The sequence below is a fragment of the Micromys minutus genome, assembly GCF_963924665.1.
Source record: "Micromys minutus genome assembly, chromosome: 3".
Lineage (NCBI taxonomy): Eukaryota > Metazoa > Chordata > Mammalia > Rodentia > Muridae > Micromys > Micromys minutus.
In genome coordinates this window covers 7999357-8020514 of record NC_137972.1, presented here as the reverse complement: position 1 = coordinate 8020514, position 21158 = coordinate 7999357, and the positions used below count along the sequence as shown (strand labels likewise).

The 21158-nt window shown below is 45.3% G+C and overlaps 1 protein-coding gene across 2 annotated transcripts in view; it reads left to right on the top strand.

The window, feature by feature from the left end:
- Positions 1-5414: 5414 nt before the first annotated feature.
- The window catches only part of AEBP2 (AE binding protein 2), a 33822-nt gene continuing 18078 nt past the window's right edge, over positions 5415-21158 (top strand). For both annotated transcript variants that reach the window (XM_080913981.1, XM_080913980.1), the window contains exons 1-2: positions 5415-6087; positions 16888-17095. In XM_080913981.1, the coding sequence (XP_080770107.1) occupies positions 5441-6087; positions 16888-17095 (855 nt within the window). In that variant the 5' untranslated portion in view covers positions 5415-5440. The remainder of the gene's footprint in view (positions 6088-16887; positions 17096-21158) is intronic.

Sequence of the window (21158 nt, the reverse complement as noted above, 5' to 3'; positions counted from 1 at the left end):
ACACATGTATGTATGAATGTATGTATGTATGTATGTATGTATGTATGTATGTGTGTGTATGTATGTATGTGTGCATGTATGTATGTATGTATGCATGCATGTATGTATGTATGCATGCATTCATGTATGTCAGACTCGAACTTGAATTGTTGTATAGTCATCTTCTAATTTAAACATTCCCTGCAGGAGGAAGAAATCCATGCAATTTGCAAGATTCCCCCCATGTGGGACCAAACTCTGGTTCTTAATCTTGGTGGCGAGCATCTTATCCATTGAGCCATCATTTAGGCCTTGTTTGGGGTATTTTGTTTTCTTCCCCTGGAATCTTGTCGTGAGTTCGAGGCCAGTGTGGGTTACATGGTGAGTTCCAGGCCAGACTGGATTCTAGAACAAGACCTTTTGGATCAAAGAGACCACAAACTCAACAATGAACTCAACATGAAGAAGCAGCGCCTGGAACTGAGGAAAGTTTCGTTCCTAGAGGGCTTGGCTCTTGCACAGAAGGCCTGGGTTCAGTCCACCCCATAAACGGATGTAGTATTGTACAGCCATGAGCAGATCAGGTAGAGGCAGGATCTCAGGAATTCAGTCATCCCCAGCAACATAATGAGTTCAAAGCTGTGCTGGGGTGCTGGAGAACCTGTCAAAATAAATTTAAAAATAAAAGAAAATATAGGTGGTTTGTGACTTTATAGCTGCCCCTCCGTCTGGCTCCTCTGCTCTGGATTTACATTAAAATACTTCCTTACAAACAGAGTAATGTATTTATGTGTAAATTAACTTTAATCTACCCTCTAGGGGAGGTGAGTTCCCATTGGAGTTCTATTAAGGATTCACACTCCAGGGGAGGTTAGCTATGGTCTGAAGTGCCCTAATCAGAAATCCAAACTCCCCAGGTGGCTACTTAAGCATTTCAAGAATCTTTATTGAAATTTATACCACAAGGTTTACTAATTAGCAGAAATGGTGTCAGAGACATATTTTCATTGATGAAATGAACGGTGTCCCAGATCTTTGGTGCCCTTAGGGAGGCTTCACAACTTGTCTTTTTTATGTGTCGTTTGTGACCCATGGCCAGAGTGGAAGTTTCTTGAGAGTGGGGCTGTTTATTGGCTTTATCCGCTTACCTGGAGCAGAGAAAAGAGTTTGCAGGGCTAGGCTGCATTTCTGCCATAGATGCTTACCTACCATGATTGAGGGCCTGGTTTCAGGACCAGACTAGGGGAAAATAGGAATGGGATAGTGCACACAGACCAGTGAGTAAAGGCACTCACCAGCAAGCCTTGCAGACATGGGTTCAATCCCCATGACCCTGTGCTTTCCCCTGTGGCATGCGCATGAACACACCACACCACACAGACACAGACACACACACACACACGGAAATACAAATAAATACATGTTTTAAAACACAGTTGTATCTGGTATATAGTAGACACCAAATCTGTATGTGTGTGGGGGACATGTTCTGTGGTCCTTGTAGGGGAGACTCTGCCTGCGCCCCTCTTATCTACCTCTGCCACCAGGCAACTGCAGGCCTGCAAAAGGAGGTTGGCTGCTCTTGTTGCTGTTTCCTTCCAGAGCTACAGAGACTGTGTTTCAAAAACAGAAGAAAAAAATTAAAGGAGACACAGAGATAGGCAGACAGAACAGAGACAGACAGACAGAGGGGAAACAGAGAGAAGTTCAAAACTACTCTCAGCATATCCATTCTACTCATACATATGATATCTTTTTTTCTTTTCTTTTCAAAAAAGATTTATTTATGTCAGTGTGCTGTAAGTATCTTTAGATACACCAGAAGAGGGTTTCTGATTCTATTACAGATGGTTGTGAGCCAGCATGTGGTTGCTGGGAATTGAACTCAGGACCCTGGGAGAACTGTCAACGCTCTTAACTGCTGAGCCATCTCTTCAGTCCCCTACATATAATCTCTTAATATGGATGAAGTCTAGCAGTATACAGCTTATGCTGATGAATTTCAACTCCAAGCTATAGTCATAGGAAAGGTAGCATGGAATCCTTGTCGTTCTTCCTAGCTTTAACGTCTGTAAGATGCTGCGGTCTCTCTCCACGTGTATTTCCTTCCAATGCCAAGTCACTCAGGGGATGAGGTCATCTTGGTACTATATGGATCTTGCTCACAAGGGCAGTATCCATGCACAGAAACGGAATAAAGGGACATAAAACCAAGGTGCAAAATGTAACTGGCTGCCAATTTTAGAGAAATTTTAGAAGCATCTAATTTGCAGTGTGGCAGGAATCTCAGCTTAGAGCTGACATGGGTTTGTCGCCCCGTGGTCAAGCACGCCTGGGCATGTCTGGTGACCTGCTGAGGCAAGACTGAGGCACACTGGCTGACAGGGGTGGTGGCTGCTTCCAAGAAAAGGGCTCGTTTTGGTGAAGAGAGAAGGAGAGAAGCTGTGTAAGACAGACTTAGTCACAAGATGGAGAGTCGTAAATGCAGCGTGGGGTAGCTGTGACTCAGACCTGTCTCAAGTTTAGCCCCATGAAAACCCGTCTGGGTTTCTAAAGGAAGCAGAACTCATAAAGAGCTGTTTCGCAGGAAGCCTGGGGCACTGAACACAGCAGCCCACTCCAGGTTTCTGCTACCAGCGCTGCTCAGCACAGTGATCTCCTTTTCTCCAGAGGACATCCTGGCTTTGCCCATTTGGTTTGTCTTTCAGATTCTGGCAGGCAGAGTTGGTGCCGGGAACAGCCGAGTGTGAGAAGGCCATGGGGTGGAGTGAGGGGTAGAACCAGTGACCCCATTAGTAACTGTGTTTGAGTAGAGTGCCTACACCAATACATCTGAAAAAATGATGCACCATTGGACAACTGATCATTACAAATTCCAGAAGTTTAGGGTCACAAAGATAGAGACCATCAGTACAACCGAAGGGCCCTGACAAGGCAAGCTCTCTTGATCAAGAGGGTGTACTCAAGAGACTGAACACACAGTGATAGGAAGTGCTTTTGGATTTGACTGTAACTCGGGTGGTGGCTGGGTGTTCCCCTGATGGCTGGGCTCCCACTTTACGATCTTATTCAGTCCAGTAGTCTGAAAGAATTATCAACCAGGAAATTGACAAAGGGCGTTACTGCTCCAAGGACAAAAAGGTCACCGCTCCGGGTCATGGGGTCACCAAGTTCCTAGAACAGAGCTGTGGGCCTTTATTTAAACAAAGATTTTTTGGGTGGGGAGGATTACAATATTTGCATAAAATTCTTCGGAGTTGGGGGAGATAAAAAAGATTTGAATTTTCTGTACTAACTCAGTCCCAATCTCTAATGACAGAGCAACTGCCATGTTCACTGATTCTGTACTTTAGTCCAGCCCTGGTATGTTTAGTGTACAATCCAAGACCAGCTGAGTAGACGCCTTTATAAACCATACTACCCCCTACTGTGTATTATTTCAATTTTGCTTTCCCTGGAGGCAACTTTTTTTTTCAGGATGCTTCCTTCCCCTGGGGGGGGGGGCACCGTTATGTGTTACATGTGATAGTATGTATCCAAAGGTTAGGGCTACAGCTGTACTAGTGGGTATCTGCAGTGATGCAGACCTTTAGCTTGTGGCCCACACTAGTTGACCCTAAAGTTGCAACACAAATTGCTTTTGTGTTCCTGAAGTATTTAGTAAGAAGCATTTTGCACTCTAGGGAGTATGTTTGTGTTGATTTTTTAAAGAAGTCTAAATGAAGTTATTAATATCTGAAACTTTAAGTTAACTGCATTGATGATACGATATTTTTGAAAGCATACAATTTTAATTGTGACATCTAAAACCTCTTTTAGTCCATTGAGGATGTAAATAAATATTTCTTCTTATGGAAAAAAAAGTTGCAACAATGCTTCTACCCTTATACTTAGGTGCTGCGATTATTTTGGTAGGCTATGCATTGTTTCTTATTGTTTTTAGTTTTTTATCAGGGTAGTGAATTCTAGAAACATGAAAGTACTCTACCTGGGGGAATCTCTCTCTCCCTCCCTTCTCTTCTCTTCTCTTCTCTTCTCTTCTCTTCTCTTCTCTCTCTCTCTCTCTCTCTCTCTCTCTCTCTCTCTCTCTCTCTCTCTCGTTGTGTGTGTGTGGGGGAGCTACTAAGAACGCCCCCGAGGGAATGCTCTCTTTGAGACTGTCTTCCCATTCCAGAGCAGTAATAGTCAGGGTGTGACCTGGGCTCCCCGCTAGCCTTCCTCTTAAACTCAAGGTCTTTTTACAAAAGCTTATTTACAAAGCATTCCCTTACTGAAAAGTTTAGGAAGATGAAATGCTTCCTTACTGCAAACTTCACAAAGGAAAGGGACTTTTGCCTGAGGCTAAGGAGGAGCCTTTCACTAATTTGAGTAGTAATCTCTCCTTCCTGTCTGGCTTTGTTTTACTGCACATCCTCCCTTTCTCTTTCCCAGACAGGGTTTCACAGCGTTATCACTGACCCACCCAGAACTCCCTATATAGACCAGGCTAGCCTTTTGATCTCTGAGACTCTCCTGCCTCGGCCACCCGAGGGCTGGGACTAAAAGTAGCCAATTCTAGGTCTGGTACTTGTGTGCACCACCCACGTGACTGGGAGGGAACCCAGGAGAGGGAGTCAGAGCTTCTGGACTTAGACAGTTGTGAGCCGCCATGTGGGTGCTGGAAACCGAGCACCGGGTCCTCTGGAAAAGCGGTTAGAGCGCTCAACGGCCGAGCCAGCGCTACACCCCGACTCAGCCTGCCTACAGCTTCACCTCAGATTTTATTCTAAGCTGCAGGACTAAAAACTGCGAGGATCTTGAGCCAAAGTGCTGCCCGCTTCGTCTGAGCTGCCCTCCTTGGGTCGTCGGGACATCGGGACAGGTAAGCAGGCCCGGTTGAGAGTGGGGACTATGCCTCCGCGGTGTGGACGCCGGCTCTGTGCCTCAAAAAAAAAAAAAAAAAAAAAAAAAAAAACTATTTAACTTTCTGCACTTCTGCACATTTTTGTGGCCTGTCTTTTGAGTATGGCAAGCGCTCAGGAAGCCAGACTCTTGCTCCACTTAGGGCTCCCTTCTACAGGACACCTTCCCACACCTACTCTGAGCGGATGGTACAGGGCTGTGAAAAATCCCCAGTGACTTCGGGTTTCGAGGGCTTGTCCCGCCTCCACTGGGCGCGGGAAGGCGTGGGAAGGCCCCGAGAAACTCTTTAGAGGGGGGCCTGGCTGGCCGGGGGAGTGGCGGCGGCGGGCCGCCGCGCAGGCGCGCTGCGTCCTCCGCGTGAGTGCGCGCGTTCCGGCGCGTGTCCCCGCGCGGGCTCCGTAGCGCGTGTGCAGCCTGACGCATCCCCGCGGGCCCTCCTCCCGCTCTGCGGCGGCCGCGAGGAGTTTGGGGCGTGCGGGCGCGCGGGGGGCGGGGGCGAGGCGGCGCGCCGCGAGAGGAGGCGGCGGCGAGAGGAGGCGGAGGAGCAGCAGGCGCCGCCATGGCCGCCGCGCTCACCGACATGGCCGACCTGGAGGAGCTCTCCCGCCTCAGCCCGCTGTCCCCCGGCAGCCCCGGGCCCGCGGCGCGCGGCCGGGCCGAGCCGCCGGAGGAAGAGGAGGAGGAGGACGACGACGAGGCGGAGGCAGAGGCGGTGGCCGCGCTGCTGTTGAACGGCGGCGCGGGCGGCGGCGCGGGGGGCGGCGAGGCGGAGACCATGTCGGAACCGAGCCCCGAGAGCGCCAGCCAGGCGGGCGGGGACGAGGACGAGGACGAGGAGGACGACGAGGATGAGGGCAGTAGCAGCGGCGGCGCCGAGGAGGAGAGCAGCGCCGAGAGCCTGGTGGGCAGCAGCAGCGGCGGCTGCAGCGGCGACGAGACGCGCTCGCTGAGCCCGGGCGCGGCGAGCAGCAGCAGCGGCGATGGGGACGGGAAGGAGGGCCTGGAGGAGCCCAAGGGACCGCGGGGCGGCCCGGGCGGCCCTGGCAGCGGCGGCGGTAGTAGCAGCAGTAGCGTGGTGTCGAGCGGCGGCGACGAGGGCTACGGCACTGGGGGAGGCGGGAGCAGCGCGACCTCCGGGGGCCGGCGGGGCAGCCTGGAGATGTCGTCGGACGGGGAACCGCTGAGCCGCATGGACTCGGAGGACAGGTCAGTGCGCCGCCGAGGGGACCCCTCCGGGACCTGACCGAGGGGACTCTTCCCGGACCCGGTCGAGGGGACTCAGGGGACTCCTTCCTGATTCCAGGGGACTCTGCGTGGATCCCGTCTAGGGGACTCCTCCCGGGCCCCACCGAGGGGACCCAGGGGACTCCCCTTGGATCTTGTCTAGGGGGCTTCTCTTGGTCCCCATTGAGTTGACTTCCTTGCCCGATCCCCTCCCACCGCCTGGACCCGTGGCCCAGCCGGGGGGGACCTTCTGGCAGCGATCCCCTTGCTCTGTAGACTGCCGGGACTGCCGAGGGGACCAAGGAGACTTTCTCGCCACGGTCCTTTCCGTTTCTTGCCTCTCCCCAGCCCCGCCCGCCCTCTCGCCTTGGGAACGTCTTCGCCAGGATCTCCCTTGCCCCCGACTCTGGGACCCTAGACCCGAGGGACTTTCCGCGATCCCCCGCCCCCCCCCCCATTCTCGGCCCCTCCTCCCCAGATTTCAACTTGGAAATCCCGGGCGGCCGCCGCGCCCCTCTCTCGCCACTGAGCGGCTTCCAACTCCTCACCATCCCCCCTCAACTCTCCTTTCCCCACCCTCCTTCCCTCCGCGCGCGGTTCTCCTTTCGGACCGAAGGACGACTCTATCCCGGAGACAGCCCCCAAAGCGGCCTAGACGCTGCAGCTGAGCTCCAGAGGCCCTTGGTGTACACCTCGGTACTCAAGGTTAGCTTCGTGCATCGGTGTTCGGGAAGACTTGTCAGAACTGTAATTGACAAGTGTTTTCCAATATGGCTGGTCTCTTGGATCTCACAGAACTAACTTGTGCAGGGAGGAGACCCCCAACTCTGGCTTTGCTTTACTTTAAAAAAAAAAAAAAGACTGTTGGTGAGTTATGTTTAATCACTGCTTCTCAGGTCCCTCACATGTCAGTAATATTATCTCAGGGGATTTGAGTTTTGGTCATCAAATCTGGTCGACCATTATGGAAAGGAACAGTGAATTTGAATTGATGTCCCATACAGTAACTTTGCCGAATCAGAAAGAATTGGAGTCACAAGATACAGCCATGAAGGTTAAAGAATTATGATTTGGCTTACTTTAAAAAAAACAAAAACAAAAAGATAAAACCCAAAACGGCATTATACAGTGATACTTTGATGTGGGAGTCACAGCCCTCTTGGTGATTTTTTTTTTTTTAAGTCATGTATGGGGGAGGTGTCTGGAGGAATTGTCGCTTTTCTAGAGCTTGTTCTAGGTAGAACATATACGGAAATGTAGTATTTTTTGGTTGCTGCTCTAATTTTTGATTGCTTTGTCTTGTAAAATTTCATAATCGAAGTTGATTTTTAATGTACTCACAAAAGAATTTCAGGCTTAATATGTTTCTAAAGTACATTAGCATTTACTTTTGACCATCTGCTAGTGTTTTGATGATTAGAATTTATAAGCCAGTAGTGATTTCTTCCCTTGAATTGTATTTTGGGGGGAGATGTTTGCCTAATATAACCCAGTTGCCTTTAATTGAGAATTGAACCTTACCTACCTTTGCCTCTGGATAGAGTTCACAGCATCATCCCTGGATTTGATTTGATTTTAAGTTAAAGCATTCTGAGGTCTTTAGGAAATCTTTCCAAGAACAATGAACATGTTACTAGTTAGTGATAAGGGTACAGACTGAAAAAGAAAGAAAAAAACCTCAGGAATTCTTTTTGACACTTTAAAACCGAGATAAGTGAATACTTGTTCTCTCTCCAACATTCATTACAACAGAGTTTCACTTTGTAGTCCAGGCAAGTTTGGGACTCACAGAAATCCTCAGCCTCCCAAATGCAGGACCTGCCATATATGCCACAAGTGTTCTGAATGGGTATGAAACAGGCTGCTCCTTAGGAAACCTGTAGGTGTGGTTGGGGAAGAAGTCCCTACTTTGGGGGTTGCTCTCTGCTGCTGGAAGCTGTTACTCTGAGTTAAAACCATGTCTGCTCTTGAGAAACACTAATTCTAAATATCAGTGAAGCTTGTGCTATTACTCACTGCAGTATATGTTTCATTGATGACAACCTACCAACTGCTAGTGTGAACGTGTGCACATCCGTGTTTGACATGTCTGCACGTCCTCCTCATGTTATGATGCACGGGAGGGGTTATTTTAACTTCCATTAAGCATATGGAAACAAGATTGAGTGTCTCACTGAAAACAGCATTTGTTGATATGCAGCTGGGTGTGAAACAAGGTTCACAACTCCATTACTCCTTCGGAAGACTTGGAATAGTTAACTTTATTTCATTTTTAAGGAAGGACTTGTTACGGTTTATAGTTGTAGGGCAGGGGTAGGGTAGGGTGGGATGGAAAGAATAAAACCCATCCTGGCTCGGAAAATACATGCAGCGTGCAGGAAGGCATTGGGAGCAGGGGCAGGAAGTTGGCTGGTCATGCTGTCCATGCTGTGAGATTGAGCCTGCAGGGTTTTGTTTTTCCTTTGCGGGAGCACTCTGTCTCTGTGACGACCTGGCTGTGTTGTTGTAGCCCCCTTTGTAGACCAGGTTGTCCTCAAACACAGATGAGATCTGTCTGCTTCTTTCTGCTGGACAACAGAGAAAGCTTGGACTGGGAACACCTGCAGTCAGACCTTTGAGGTGTTCCTTGGGGAGCTGTCCATCCACACCATGGTTGGGGGAGGGGAATCAAGTCCATTGCGGCAGAGGAAGGTGTGGCTGCAGTGGCTTGCAGCTCTGTCCTAGAATAATTAACCCGAAATAATAAGTGATATGTGTCCTAGAGTTGGCTCCACCCGCACCCTCTCCATTACTCTCAGGGGACAGTGAATTTCTGGTTAAGCAATAATTCAGTAATTTGGTTTCTCTTGGTATTGGATATTCAATTTTGACATAACTTAATGAAGAATAATATTGGTATCAAGTCCTTGATAAGGTTAAGACAAGTATGCTTGCTTCCTTTTTTTCTTTAAGATTTATTTATTGGTGTATGTGTGTATACCATGTGCACTTACAAAGTTCAAGGGGGCCTCGATAGGAGGTTCCCTCCATCTCGTATGATCTATGGGAATCAAACTCGGGGCAGCTGGCTTTGCAGGAAATGCATTTACCTGCTGAGTCACTTCACTGCCCATTCTTGCTTTCTTAATGCTTTTAAACATGCTGCTGTGGCGATTATTTCACCTGCGTGAGGAATCCTTACTAGTGAAATTGGATTGTAGCTTTGATGGTTTTGAAATACCTCTTGTTGGTTTTGACTGTTGTGATACAGAGCTGGATTAAGTTTGGAAAAGATCCATACCGTGTGATGACACCGTCTGACTGGTTTAGACTGGCCTGATATTCACTATAACTTAGGCCTGCCTCGGACTCGGGCAGCCTTCAGTCACCTGAATGGGACTGCAGGTGTGAGCTGCAGTGCTGATCTCCTGGAAGGGGGCTGTAAGTTTTGTGATTCATTGATGGGAAGATACAGTAGCTAGCTTAAAGTCCTTTTCAAAGGTTGAGGCATTCCTGTGACAGCAGTATCCTTACCTTATCCTCTGAACTGTTTCTGTTGGAATGGTTACTTTTTCAGGCTTTGAAAACTTTTAGAAAAGCTGTGGTGGAATATGCCTTCTATGCCGGGACTCTGGGGCAGTAGCCTGGTCTACAGAGTAAATTCCAGGACAGTCAGGGTTAAGACAGAGGGACCCTCTCTTAAAAGAAAAAAAATATGCTAAACGTTTGAGTTAATCTGTTATGCTTAAAATTTATTCACATTTCTTAAGTATGAGTGTTCTTGTTGTAGAAAAAGCAATTAACTAGAAAGGCCTTGCTATTAGATTATTTGATTCAGTGGTGTCCTTTCCAGACATGCCTTAGATATTTTTGTTTTTGAAATAGATTTCTTTTTAATTAAATGTAGTTATGCGTGTATCTGTACTTGAGGGTGCAGGTGATTTCAGAGATCAAAGGTATTGGGACCCCTTGGAGCTGGAGTTTGCCCATGGATTAACATGAGTTATTTCTCCAGCCTTATTTATATTAGAAGTATTGTAGTGATAAGTGACTAACTTCTAAATTGATTAAATGATGTGTTGCATAAAATGGTTAAGAAATAGGTTAAAGCATATTTAAAAGTATTTTAAACTAAGCATGTTTTTAAAGATTTATTTTATTTATATGAGTACACTATAGCTGTAGAGATCTCAGCCTCAGATCCCATCACAGATGGCTGTGGTTGCTGGGAATTGAACTCAGGGCCTCTGGAAGAGCAGTAAGTGCTCTTAACCGCTGAGCCATCTCTCCAGCCCTAAACTAAATATTTTTAAAGATTGGTTTTGTATGTGTTTATGAGAGAGTGCAGCTTGTTATGTAAGGTTTTTGTTTTTTTTTTTGAAGATAGGGTGACAACATATTTCCTACTTGATCTGTCATGTATGTTGACTTTTAGTCTAATTTCAAAGTAGGTTTTCCCATAGCTCCTAGCAAATAATATTTTATATTAAGACTGGGTCTATGTTGTCTGGCTAGCATAGAACTCCTGATCCTTGTACCACAACATGATTTCCAGTGTTAGGATTACAGGCAAGTCCTATCACACCTAGCTCAGCAAACTTGACTAATCAAAAGTGAAGAATGCTAGGTGCTAGGTTGTGTATATTACCTGTCATTTGTTAATGGTGGAAGATGCGGTGGAGAATCTGGTAGTGCAGTGAACCATGATGCCATTTCAGCATGGAGCACAGTTTCAGTTCACCTTCAACACTGAGTAATTTATATGGCATCACTGTAGACTGGCTGGTTTCTCCTAGATTTGATCTGAGCAGAAGGGAAGCCACAGAGCTCTTTGAGCTAGCTCTACCTCTAAAGTGTTTTCTTTATCTAGTGTATGTGTGTGGGTGTTTGTGTGCATTTATATTTGCACCACATGTGTGCTTGGTGCCATGGGAACCCTGGGACTGGAGTGATGATGGTTTTGGGAATTAAGCCCAGAGCCTATGGAAGAGTAGCCAGTGCTCTTAACTGAGTGATGTGTAGTACTCTGTAAACCGTTTCTGTTTCTAGTTTAGTCTCCTATATCATTTAATTGCTTTTTCACTTATGAACAAAACAAATTTTTAAACTCTACACTTTATCTGGGGCTGTGGTGCATCCTGTAATCTAATTACTTGTTAGACAGAGGCAGGAGGATCATCCAGGAAATATCAGGTTGGGTTAGCCTACTTGAGTTCCAGGCCAGCAGAGGCTAATATATCCAGATCTTGACACCAAAAACGGCCACCCCTACCCTACCCCCCAAAATGAAACCAAGTGCAAACAATGCAACCCAGTTTCTGCTTTTCTGGCCACTGTGTGTGTGAGCATGTGTTTTGGGGTGGTCTTGTTAATCCACTTGCCTTGGCCTTCTTTGTGCTAGGGTCATAAGAATCCTTAATTTTTTTCTTCATGTATTTTGGGGTGTGTATTCAGTTGTTGGAGTCTTTCCATTGTGTTGATGTTTGGGATAGAACTTACTGGCTGAATCCCCTGAAACAAAAGTTACAGACACTTGTAAGACACCATGTGGGTACTGGGAATCCAACTGCTGGGCCAGCTTTAGTTCCCTCCCACCTTTTTTGGGGGGGTGGAGGGTGGTGACAGGACAGGTCTCAGTTAGACCAGGCTAACCTGGAACTCACTTTATACACCAGGCTGGCCTCAGACAGCTTGCATCAGCCTCCTGGGTTCTGAGATTACAGGCATGATCAATACCTAGTGGTAGTTTTTAAAGAGACTTTAAACCTTTTTTTTTTTTTTTAAATCATTTGTGTGTAGATCAGAGGACAATTTGTGGGAGTCAGTTCTCCAACTAACTTTTTTGTAGGTTTTGGGGTTGAACTCAGGAGCCCAGGCTTTTACAGTAAGTGTCTTTACCCAGTGAGCCATCATTGGCCTGGCAGCTTTTCTTTAAATGTAAGAACTGTCCTCTTTTTTAGGCATGGTGTTTGCAGCCTTCTGAAACTGTTGTGTAGCTGTATTAGAGTAAGGTGCATCCACTGTTGGTGGGTGCAGTAGTGCTGAAGGGCTGTCTGCTTGGGGAACAACTCTGCAGTGTGGAGACACCGTAGAGGCAAGCAGCCTGCCTGTTCTCCACACTGCATCCATTTCGTCATTGTTGCATAAAGTCCCCTTTGACCAATTTAGTGAATGCTGCTGGGTCTTCTCTAGAGAAGTCACTGGGGATAGATAGTAGTCTTTTCTTCATCTTGATTAGAAAAATTCATTTTGGCTGTTTTACTGCGATAATTAGATGTAATTAGAGCAATAACAGTAATAATTTCTTGGTTTAGGTTAGTGATTGTTAATGCACTTATAATTTTTATGACTAGTTCAGTGTAACAGCCATATGTTTTACTTTAAGTCTCCTCTCTAGCCCCTTATTCTGAGTTTTTAGTTATTTATTTTTGAAACAGGTCTCATTATGTTGCTCTGGCTAGCCTGTACTCACAGATTCATGCCCACCCATCTCTGCCACCCAAGTGCAAACAGATACTAAAGAAAACACCATCCCTTGCTAGAGCAGTAAGTGGCAGCATTATAGGTTACCAACATGATGTTTTCCTTTTTAGCAGTTAAGAGTCAGGATCTTTTGTATGGTCTTAGGTTATATACAATTTGCTAAACAGGTTGCAAGATAGAAGATTTGTAACACATGGCTCATTCCTTTTCTAAGCTCAAAGCCAGTCTGGGATACTTTACAAGACCTGGGTCCAGAAACAACCCAACCCAACTAAAAAGTTATATTGTTCACTCTGATGACCTATACTTGCCTCCAGTTTAAGCAATTTTCATTTGATGTGTAGGGTCTTGTGTTTGCTTCATTCTGTTTATCCCCTTCCCTCTTTGAGATAGGCTGTCACTGTTCAGACTAGTCTGGAACTTGATTGACACTGTCTGTGTTCAGTGGACAACAGGAGCTAACTAGGAGACTACCCTTGAACTTTCTGAAATTTCCCTGTCATCCTTTTTCACTCAGGGTTGCAGGTGTGAGCTCTGCATCTGGCAGAGATGGACAATTCAATGCAAGGTCAGAACTGCTGGTGATCCCTCCTGCTGCTGCCTGAGGGTTACAGGCATGTCACACCAGGTGGCTTGTATACTATCCTGAAAAATGAGAATATTGGAATCCTTGTTTTATAGGCTGTAGATATTTACCACACATGCAGAAGTCCTCGTACCTACTGATTAGGTGAATTGAAGGGTTCCCAAATATTGTGCAAGGGAAGAAGTCTGATCTCTTAGAGATTAGGGAAGTTCTTGCTGGAAATTTCAAGCCAGGACCTTCATTTGTTCTTGAAGGGTTTGGAGTAAGCATTTATGCTAAGTTCATAGTACCTTAATCCTTTCCTGTCCCACTCAGAACACAGTGGGTTTCAGCTCTTCAATATAAAAGTGCTGTTCTCACAGTAGTGGACATTTTGATGTCTGTTGAGAAAATACAATTTAAAAACAATTTACGGGGTACAGTGCTGCAGTTGGAATAAATTCTTGTGTTCCCTCCTGCACAGCACAGTGATTATCGTAAATGCGACCACAGGTGATACGTGTCTCAAGTTCTGGGGATGCTCATTACTCTGGTTGCTCATCCCCTTTGCACAGATAGTGAAACGTCACTTTGTCCCATAAATATGTACAGCTATGTGTATTCAGAATTAAAACAGTTTATGAGTTTCCAGTAGTGATTGAAAATTTCTCCTCAGATGGAATTTTATATGGATCCCCAACACATAATAAAAGTGAAGATGATATTTTATTAGCATTGATTTGGGGGGGCAGGTTTTTAGACTTTGTTACATTTTAATTTATTTTATGTGCATGTGCAAAGGCATGTATGCAGAGGTCAGAGCAGCTTTGCAGAAGTTGGTTCTCTTCCTCATGAACATGCTAAATGAATGTTCCACTACTGAGTTATGTCCTTCAGCTCTCCAGTTAATTTGTCTTGCCTTTCAAGTGCTAGGCTTACAGGTGTGAAGTACCATGCCGGCACAGTTGTAAACTGATTGCTTCTTTTAATTTACTATGTAGCTGAGGATGATCTTAAATCTCCTAACAATCTGCCTTCGCCTACCAAGTGCAGGGATTGTATTGGCCTACCCTACCATCATGCATGGTTTATGTGGTGCTACAGATATGAGCACAGGCTCATGCATAGGCAAGTCATCTCCTGAGCTATGCCTCTAGTCCCTTTTCTATAAAAAAATTGCATTTTATTTTGTGAGTGTGTGTGTGTGTATGTGCATGCTGGCATGTGTGTACATGTGGGACATATATGGAGGGCAGAGGGACAACTGGCTAGAGAGGACTGAACTCAGGTCATCAGGCTTTACCTGCACTGAGCCATCTTGCAGTCCCACCCCACCTCCCATTTTCTTTTTCTTTTACCTTTTTGCTTACTTTTTTAGTCCTGGAGATTAAACCAAGGTCTTTATAATTAATAGGCACACACTCTACTAATGCAGTGGTATACTCTGGTCTGAAGCTGAATTTAATTAACTTGGTGTTGGAAACTGGACATTGGACCTGCTTTGGAGGCAACCTACCACCAATTTGAGCTTTTTTATAATGAAAATGTGAGGAGCCAGATATGATGATTGATGGTTCAAGGCTGTTTGTGATTACAGAGCAAGTCCCAGGCAGCCTGGGCCAATAAGACTGTCTCAAACAAAACCCCCCAAATCAGTAGCAAGATCTCAAACTAAAACCGACTGATAGACATTTCAGTCCTTGGGAGGGATAGAGATGAATTTTAAAACTTTAATCCTAGCCAACCTAGGCAGCATGGCAAGACTGTCTCAGATGATTTTGGGGGATGGATGAGGGGTGTTAGCAGCTAGAAGTGCTCTCCGCCCTGCCTGATGCAGAAGCTGGACCTGCAGGGTAGAAGGGAAGACCCAGCCCCTGCCGGTTGTGTCTCCCCCCAAAATGAATAATTATCTACCATTCATAGATCTAAAGACTCAAAGTAAGTCCCTAAGATGCCACTGGAAATTCCCTAGACTACCTGGGAGGTAGGGGCATGAAAGTTGGCTTCGAAAACAACCAAAGTGTGCTGCAGAGTGGTAAAGAGATCTCAGTCCAGGGCTGGAGACATGGCTCACTGGCTGAGAGCACTGACTGTCACATCTCAACAACCACAACGGGGCTCACAGCATCTGTAATGGATCTGATGCCCTCTTCTGGTGTGTCTGAGGACAGAGACAGTGTACTTAAATATGATAAACAAACAAATCTTTTTTAAAAAATCTGAATTCAGCATCCATATGGTGATTCTCAAATCACTTCTAGAGAACCCAGTGCCTTCCAAGTATCCTTGGGGACCAGGTGGTACAGAGACATAATATAGTGAAAAGTGTACATAGAAAAGTGTGGGGTGGGGGTGGGGGTGGTGGGATGAGCATACTTTTAATCTCAGCACTTGGGAGGCAGAGACAGTATCTCTGAGCCAAAGTGGTCTACATGGATAGCCAGGACTATATAAAGAAACTCTGTCTCAGAAAACTAAAACCCTGCCAAAAAAATGAATAATGAAGGACAAGTGTGCATGGTAGACAATGCCAGTTACCTCAGTAGTGGTAAGGGCAGCCCAGAGGATCAGGAAGCATTTAAGGTCATGCTGTATGTACTGTATAGTGAGCTAGGGTTAGCCTGATCTGCAGGCGACCTCCCAGGAAAAAAGGTCTCAAATCAAAACTGAAATACCCATCCTCATGTGCTCTTAGTCAGTGCACATAGTCAGGGATGACTGAGCTGAGGGCCTTAGGATGCAGCCCTGCAGGTGGAGAGGATCCCCTCCAATAGGTTCAAAATCTTTAGGGCTTGGCTGATTGTCTGCCAGCCCGTATCTGTCTTGTTACTAAATCAGAGAATGAGTCTCTGGCAGGCCTTCATTCAGAGTTGTGGGGAGCTAGCTCTTAGTAAGGGCTTCAGGCAGTTGGCTGCCCTGCTGTGCCCAGTGCTCAGGGTTAGAGGATTCCCTGGATTTTATGGAAATGACCCTGAGTTGGCAGACCTTAGAATGTCAACAGCGGGTGCTGAGGTGTTGGTAGAAATGCAGACTGAGCCTGGTGGGCGGGGCCACACAAGTGCTCAGCTCTCTCCAGCTTGTCAGTGGAGGAACCAGGTTCCCCTCTGGGTCAGGTTTGGTGACTACAACATGATGGGAGGTATCCACCTAGGAGTTAGGAGTTAGTTTACTGCCTCCCCAGATCTTAAAGGCCTTGGTTAGGACATGGGAGATCCAGGGAATGCTGACTGCAGCTTATTAGTTTAGGGGTTTCAATAAGTGCGACTTTAAAATTCCAGTTTCTTGGGCTAGAGAAGACTTATTTAGGTTATGGTAACTTCAGTTACTCCCTTTGGACACCCCCCCCCCCCGTGTGCATGTGTGTGTGTGTGTGTGTGTGTGTGTGTGTGTGTGTGTGTGTGTGTGTGTGTGTGTTGGGGCAGTGGTGATGGTTTGACTTGTAGAGTAGTTAGTCTAGATTCTGCTAAGAAAATGTTCTGCCATTACCCATATCCCAGCCTCTGTTCACTCCCTTAAAACATTCACAGTGGATCTCACTTTCAATCTGTCTCCACATTCCTGCCTCAGCCCACCCCACCCAGCTTTGTGCTTGGTTTTAAAGCACTGTTGTATGTTTACCTTGTGGTTTATTGTCAGCTAATCTCAAAGCATTGCAGTGGGATGGGGAGTTTGCTCAGTGTGTGTGTTGTATGTAATCCATATTGTTAGATCCTACATGTCTAACAGTAACAGCCTTTCTCTTTCTTCTCTTGCAGCATCAGCAGTACTCTAATGGACATAGACAGCACAATTTCCAGTGGACGTTCAACTCCAGCCATGATGAACGGACAAGGGAGCACTACTGCTTCAAGCAAGCACATTGCCTATAACTGTTGTTGGGACCAGTGCCAGGCGTGCTTCAACTCCAGCCCAGACCTGGCAGACCACATTCGCTCCATACATGTAGATGGTCAGCGTGGAGGGGTTGGTTTTGCCATTCTTTTTCATTTTTTTATTGTATTTAGTTATAATTACAAATAAGTTTTTTTTCATCATGAAAGGAATTGGTGACTTTTCCTCTGCTTGCTAGGATTACATGAATTTTTTGGATTTCAGTTTATTTCTAGATGTGTTTTGAAGAAATGAACCCTTTAAAGCTGTAGTGGAAATATATAAATGGACACTGACTCACAAGGCTCTAGCACTGGAGAGGAGAGTATCTGGGAACTGGCATCATTCCTGTGGCTCTCGTGGGAAGCTTCAGTTGCCCTGATGGAACTCAACCAGCTTGAGAGATGGTGCCAGGGTTGGTACATGTAGCCAGCCCGTGTAATTCGAAGGGATTAGAGCCAGCCCCTTTAAAATTTTATCTATCTGTGTGTGTATGGGTGTTTGCCTGTATGCCTGTCTGTACTCTGTGTACCTGGTGGTTTTATTCTGGACATAGACTTGTGAGCTGCCATTTTAGTACTGGAAATTGAACCCAGGTCCACTCTGAGCTTCTCTCAATCTGTTCAGCTTCCCTTCTAACTGTCATGTACAAGCATAGGTGGGCATACTGGAAATTACATCACTTAAGCAACAGATCATGAGTATGCTTTAAAGATTAGGAGGCAACCTGGGTGTTATGATCCTAGCACTCAGAAATTGAGCAAAGAGTGTCTAGGCTACATATGATTAATACCAAAGAATTTAAAAAGCATTTAAAAAACATGTTTTGTATAATTATAAAGGGAAGAAATCAAGCTTTTGAGTCTGTACTTTGAATTCTACTTAGTGGCATGGGTATTTTTTGAAGAGTGGCCTAAAACTTTGTTGGCTATGCTGGCCTTCGCTTTTCTCCTTTTCCTCAGTGCTGAGGATATAGGTGTGTACCACTATGCCTGGCCAATTTGTTTTACTATATTTGTTTTGTCTAGTATTCCCTAATAATGTATAGGCTTCTCCATATCACATGAGAGTGGACTACGGATTTATTAAAATAGTCAAACCTTAATTGATTTATAGGACCCATTGCTGACTTTGAATCAATTTAGTCCCAGCACTGGGGAAGCAGTGGCGGTTGGATTTTGTGTTTGAGGTCAGCCTGGTCTGCCTATCAAGTTCTAGCCAAAGCTACATATTGAGGCAATGCCTCAGAAAAAACAAAATAAGAACATTTTATACTTGAAGTGTTTCTAAAAAATCAAGTATAAAATATTTTTTAAGGCCAGATACTTGCCTGTGATCCCTGCTTGGGAGGCAGAGGCAGAATGATGTCTAATTAGAGGGGTTCTAAGGCTTCCTAAGAGGCCCAGGTTGAAAACCAGATGGGTGGGGCTGGAGAGGTGGCACATGATTCTAAGAGCATAGGCTGCTCAGAGTGCTCGGGTTCTGGTCTAGAACTCCACAGTTCCAAGATAATCCAGGGCTCCTTCTTCTCCCTCCTAACGTAATGTATGCATGTGGTGCACAGACATTCAGGCAGACATGTAAGCACTTTAAAAAGAAGGATCAAGAGGAAAAAATAACAAAGCAAACCACAGCCACTGGTGAAGTAGCTACAAGTGTGCATCTGAAGTCTTAGGTTCTGCTTTTCTCTTTTTTTTGTGTTTCCTTTCTCTTTCCTGTCAAGGTTCCTTTGAAAGTCCTACATTAGTCACTTTGCCAGGGGACAGTGACACACACCTTTAATCCCAGCAATTGGGAGGTAGAGGCAGGTGGATCACTGAGTTTGAGGCTAGCCTAGTATAGTTTTGGACAGCCAAGAAGGCTATATAGATTAGCCCTGTCTCAAAAACAGTAGTCATTGAAGATTTTAGATTAATACAGCAGCAGGTCTGTAAAAATCTAGTAGCCGGTCTCTATAAAAATCTTGGACTTGAGGTTGAGTCAACCTCCTGATAGAGGTCAGCCTGGGCCACGTTGAGGGGACCTATCTCAAAAAACCAAGCTATCCAAACAAAATTGAAATGCTTTGGTGTTAGAAAACAAGAGTTAAATCTTGTTTTTAAATACTGTGTTGATATTTCTTTTCTTTCCTTTTTATTTCTTTTAGTTTTTAAAGACTGTTGTCCTGGCTGTTCTGCAGCTCAGGTCTGTGTGCCACTAGAGTGTTGGAATTAAAGGCGTGCCCAGCTATGTTGCTGTTTCTGTTGTTACTTGGGTTGAAGATGTAAGACAGACAGTCCAGTCCCTCATTAGTCAGTCAGGAGATTGACTCTCAGGAGTATAGATCTGTGCTTATCAAACAGTACTGAATTATTTCCTGTAATGTATAGCATTTCACAGTTTTTTCTTTCCTAGGTTTATTTTGAGACAGGATTTCACTGATCTTGAATTTTCAGATCTACCTGCTTCTGTCTCATGAGTGCTGGCTGGGATTAAAGGCACAGTGCCCCTCTCTGTACTGAGTAGATTTGTTTTCTTTAAGGAACCTTTTATGGATCTATTTAAATAAGCTTGTATTACATTTATCTACGTGTTTATTTTGTATGTGTTTGGAGGGGGTGGAAGTGTAGAGATCAGAGGGCAGTTTGCCAGTGTTGGTTCTCACGCCCATGTGGGTCTGGGGATTGAACTGAATTTATCAGGCTTGGTGGCAAGTGCCTTTGCCCACTGGGTCACTTCACTGCTCCAGAAGGAATCCTGGTTATTTTTTCTGGTGGCAGTATTGACCAAAAGGCCTTTGTGATCTACCCCTTAAACTTTCTTTGGAGCCCAGGTAGGCTTTGTGCTCATCTTCCCGTCTCATCCTGCTGAGCAGCTTCAGTTACAGGTCTGCTGTGCTAGTGGTTTAAAATAACTCAAACCTTGGAGACTGAATAGAGGAGGAGGGCCAGGAGTCATTGAGGAAGAAGTGTTCGGACATGTAGTGTGTCTGTCTAAATGAAATGCATGTGCAGTATCCTGGGAGCAGCCATTTAGAAGGCAACAGTGATGCTGCCTTGTTAGAGTAAGTTCAGTTTTTTAGATGGGGTCTCCTGTAATCTGGGTGGCCTCAGGACTCTGAACTTTTGAGCCTTTTGCTTCTACTCCCAGTTGGTGAGATAATCTCAGCATGGTCATTGTACCTAGTTTCTCCTGGTTTGTGTACTTCAGGCAAGTGCTCCACCAACCACTGGAGGATACAGCAGTCCACCTTGCAATCCTACCTACTGTGCCTGCTAAGGAGCTATCTAGGTCAGATCCATCTGAGAAGGTCATAAAGCCAAAGTAGACCACAGTCTGACTTCAGTCATTGATTCCTAGACTGAGATGCTTGCTGCCCACTGGATTTTAAGCTGCCAATTCCCAAGGAGGCTAGAAAGGAAAATATCAGAATCTCTAGAACTGAAGTTAGATTGTTTGAGCTGCCATTGGGTGCTGGGAATTTGACACAGGTCCCTGGAAAGAGCAGCCAGTGAGTGCTCTTAGACACTGAGTTGTCTCTACAGAACAGCATTGTTTTAAAAAAAAAACAAAATGTGTTGCTATTTTGCTTTGTGTTTCCTGGGATTGAAATCGCAGGACTTTGTGCATGGTGGGCAAGCACTCGACCACAGAGCTGCATTATTTAATGCATTTTCCTTCAGTTCTCATATACTTTGGGTATATTTATGTGTACAGTATAGTTTCAAGTCAGTTTTTTTTTTTTTTTTTTAAAGATGTCACTGTCAGGTCTTGTAGGGGAAGATTTAAGTATGTGGGAAAGTCTTGAGTGTTTGGAAGACTCAGGAAGTCTCCCGAAGGGAAGGTTGTTAGTTTTGGAACTTTCCAGACATAGTCAAGTTTTCTGAAGCTGTGAGTGAAACACTTCACAGTGATAGATCAGTTTTTGTCTTAACTTTTTATACTTGCTTCATAAGGAAGCAGAAAATACTTCTTAATGGGGAAAACAGGAAAAATCAGAATGCTAATAGGTATGTGAGAATGGGAATCCATGAGAAGTGTAACTTAAAGTGTAACTTTTGACTCATTCTTTGAAGTTGAAAGCTTATCTACTTACTAGTTGATGTTTATGACCAATTTTGTTTTCATAGTTACTTAGTATTCAGAAGAAGCAAATGTAAGTAAGCCTGTCTTATAC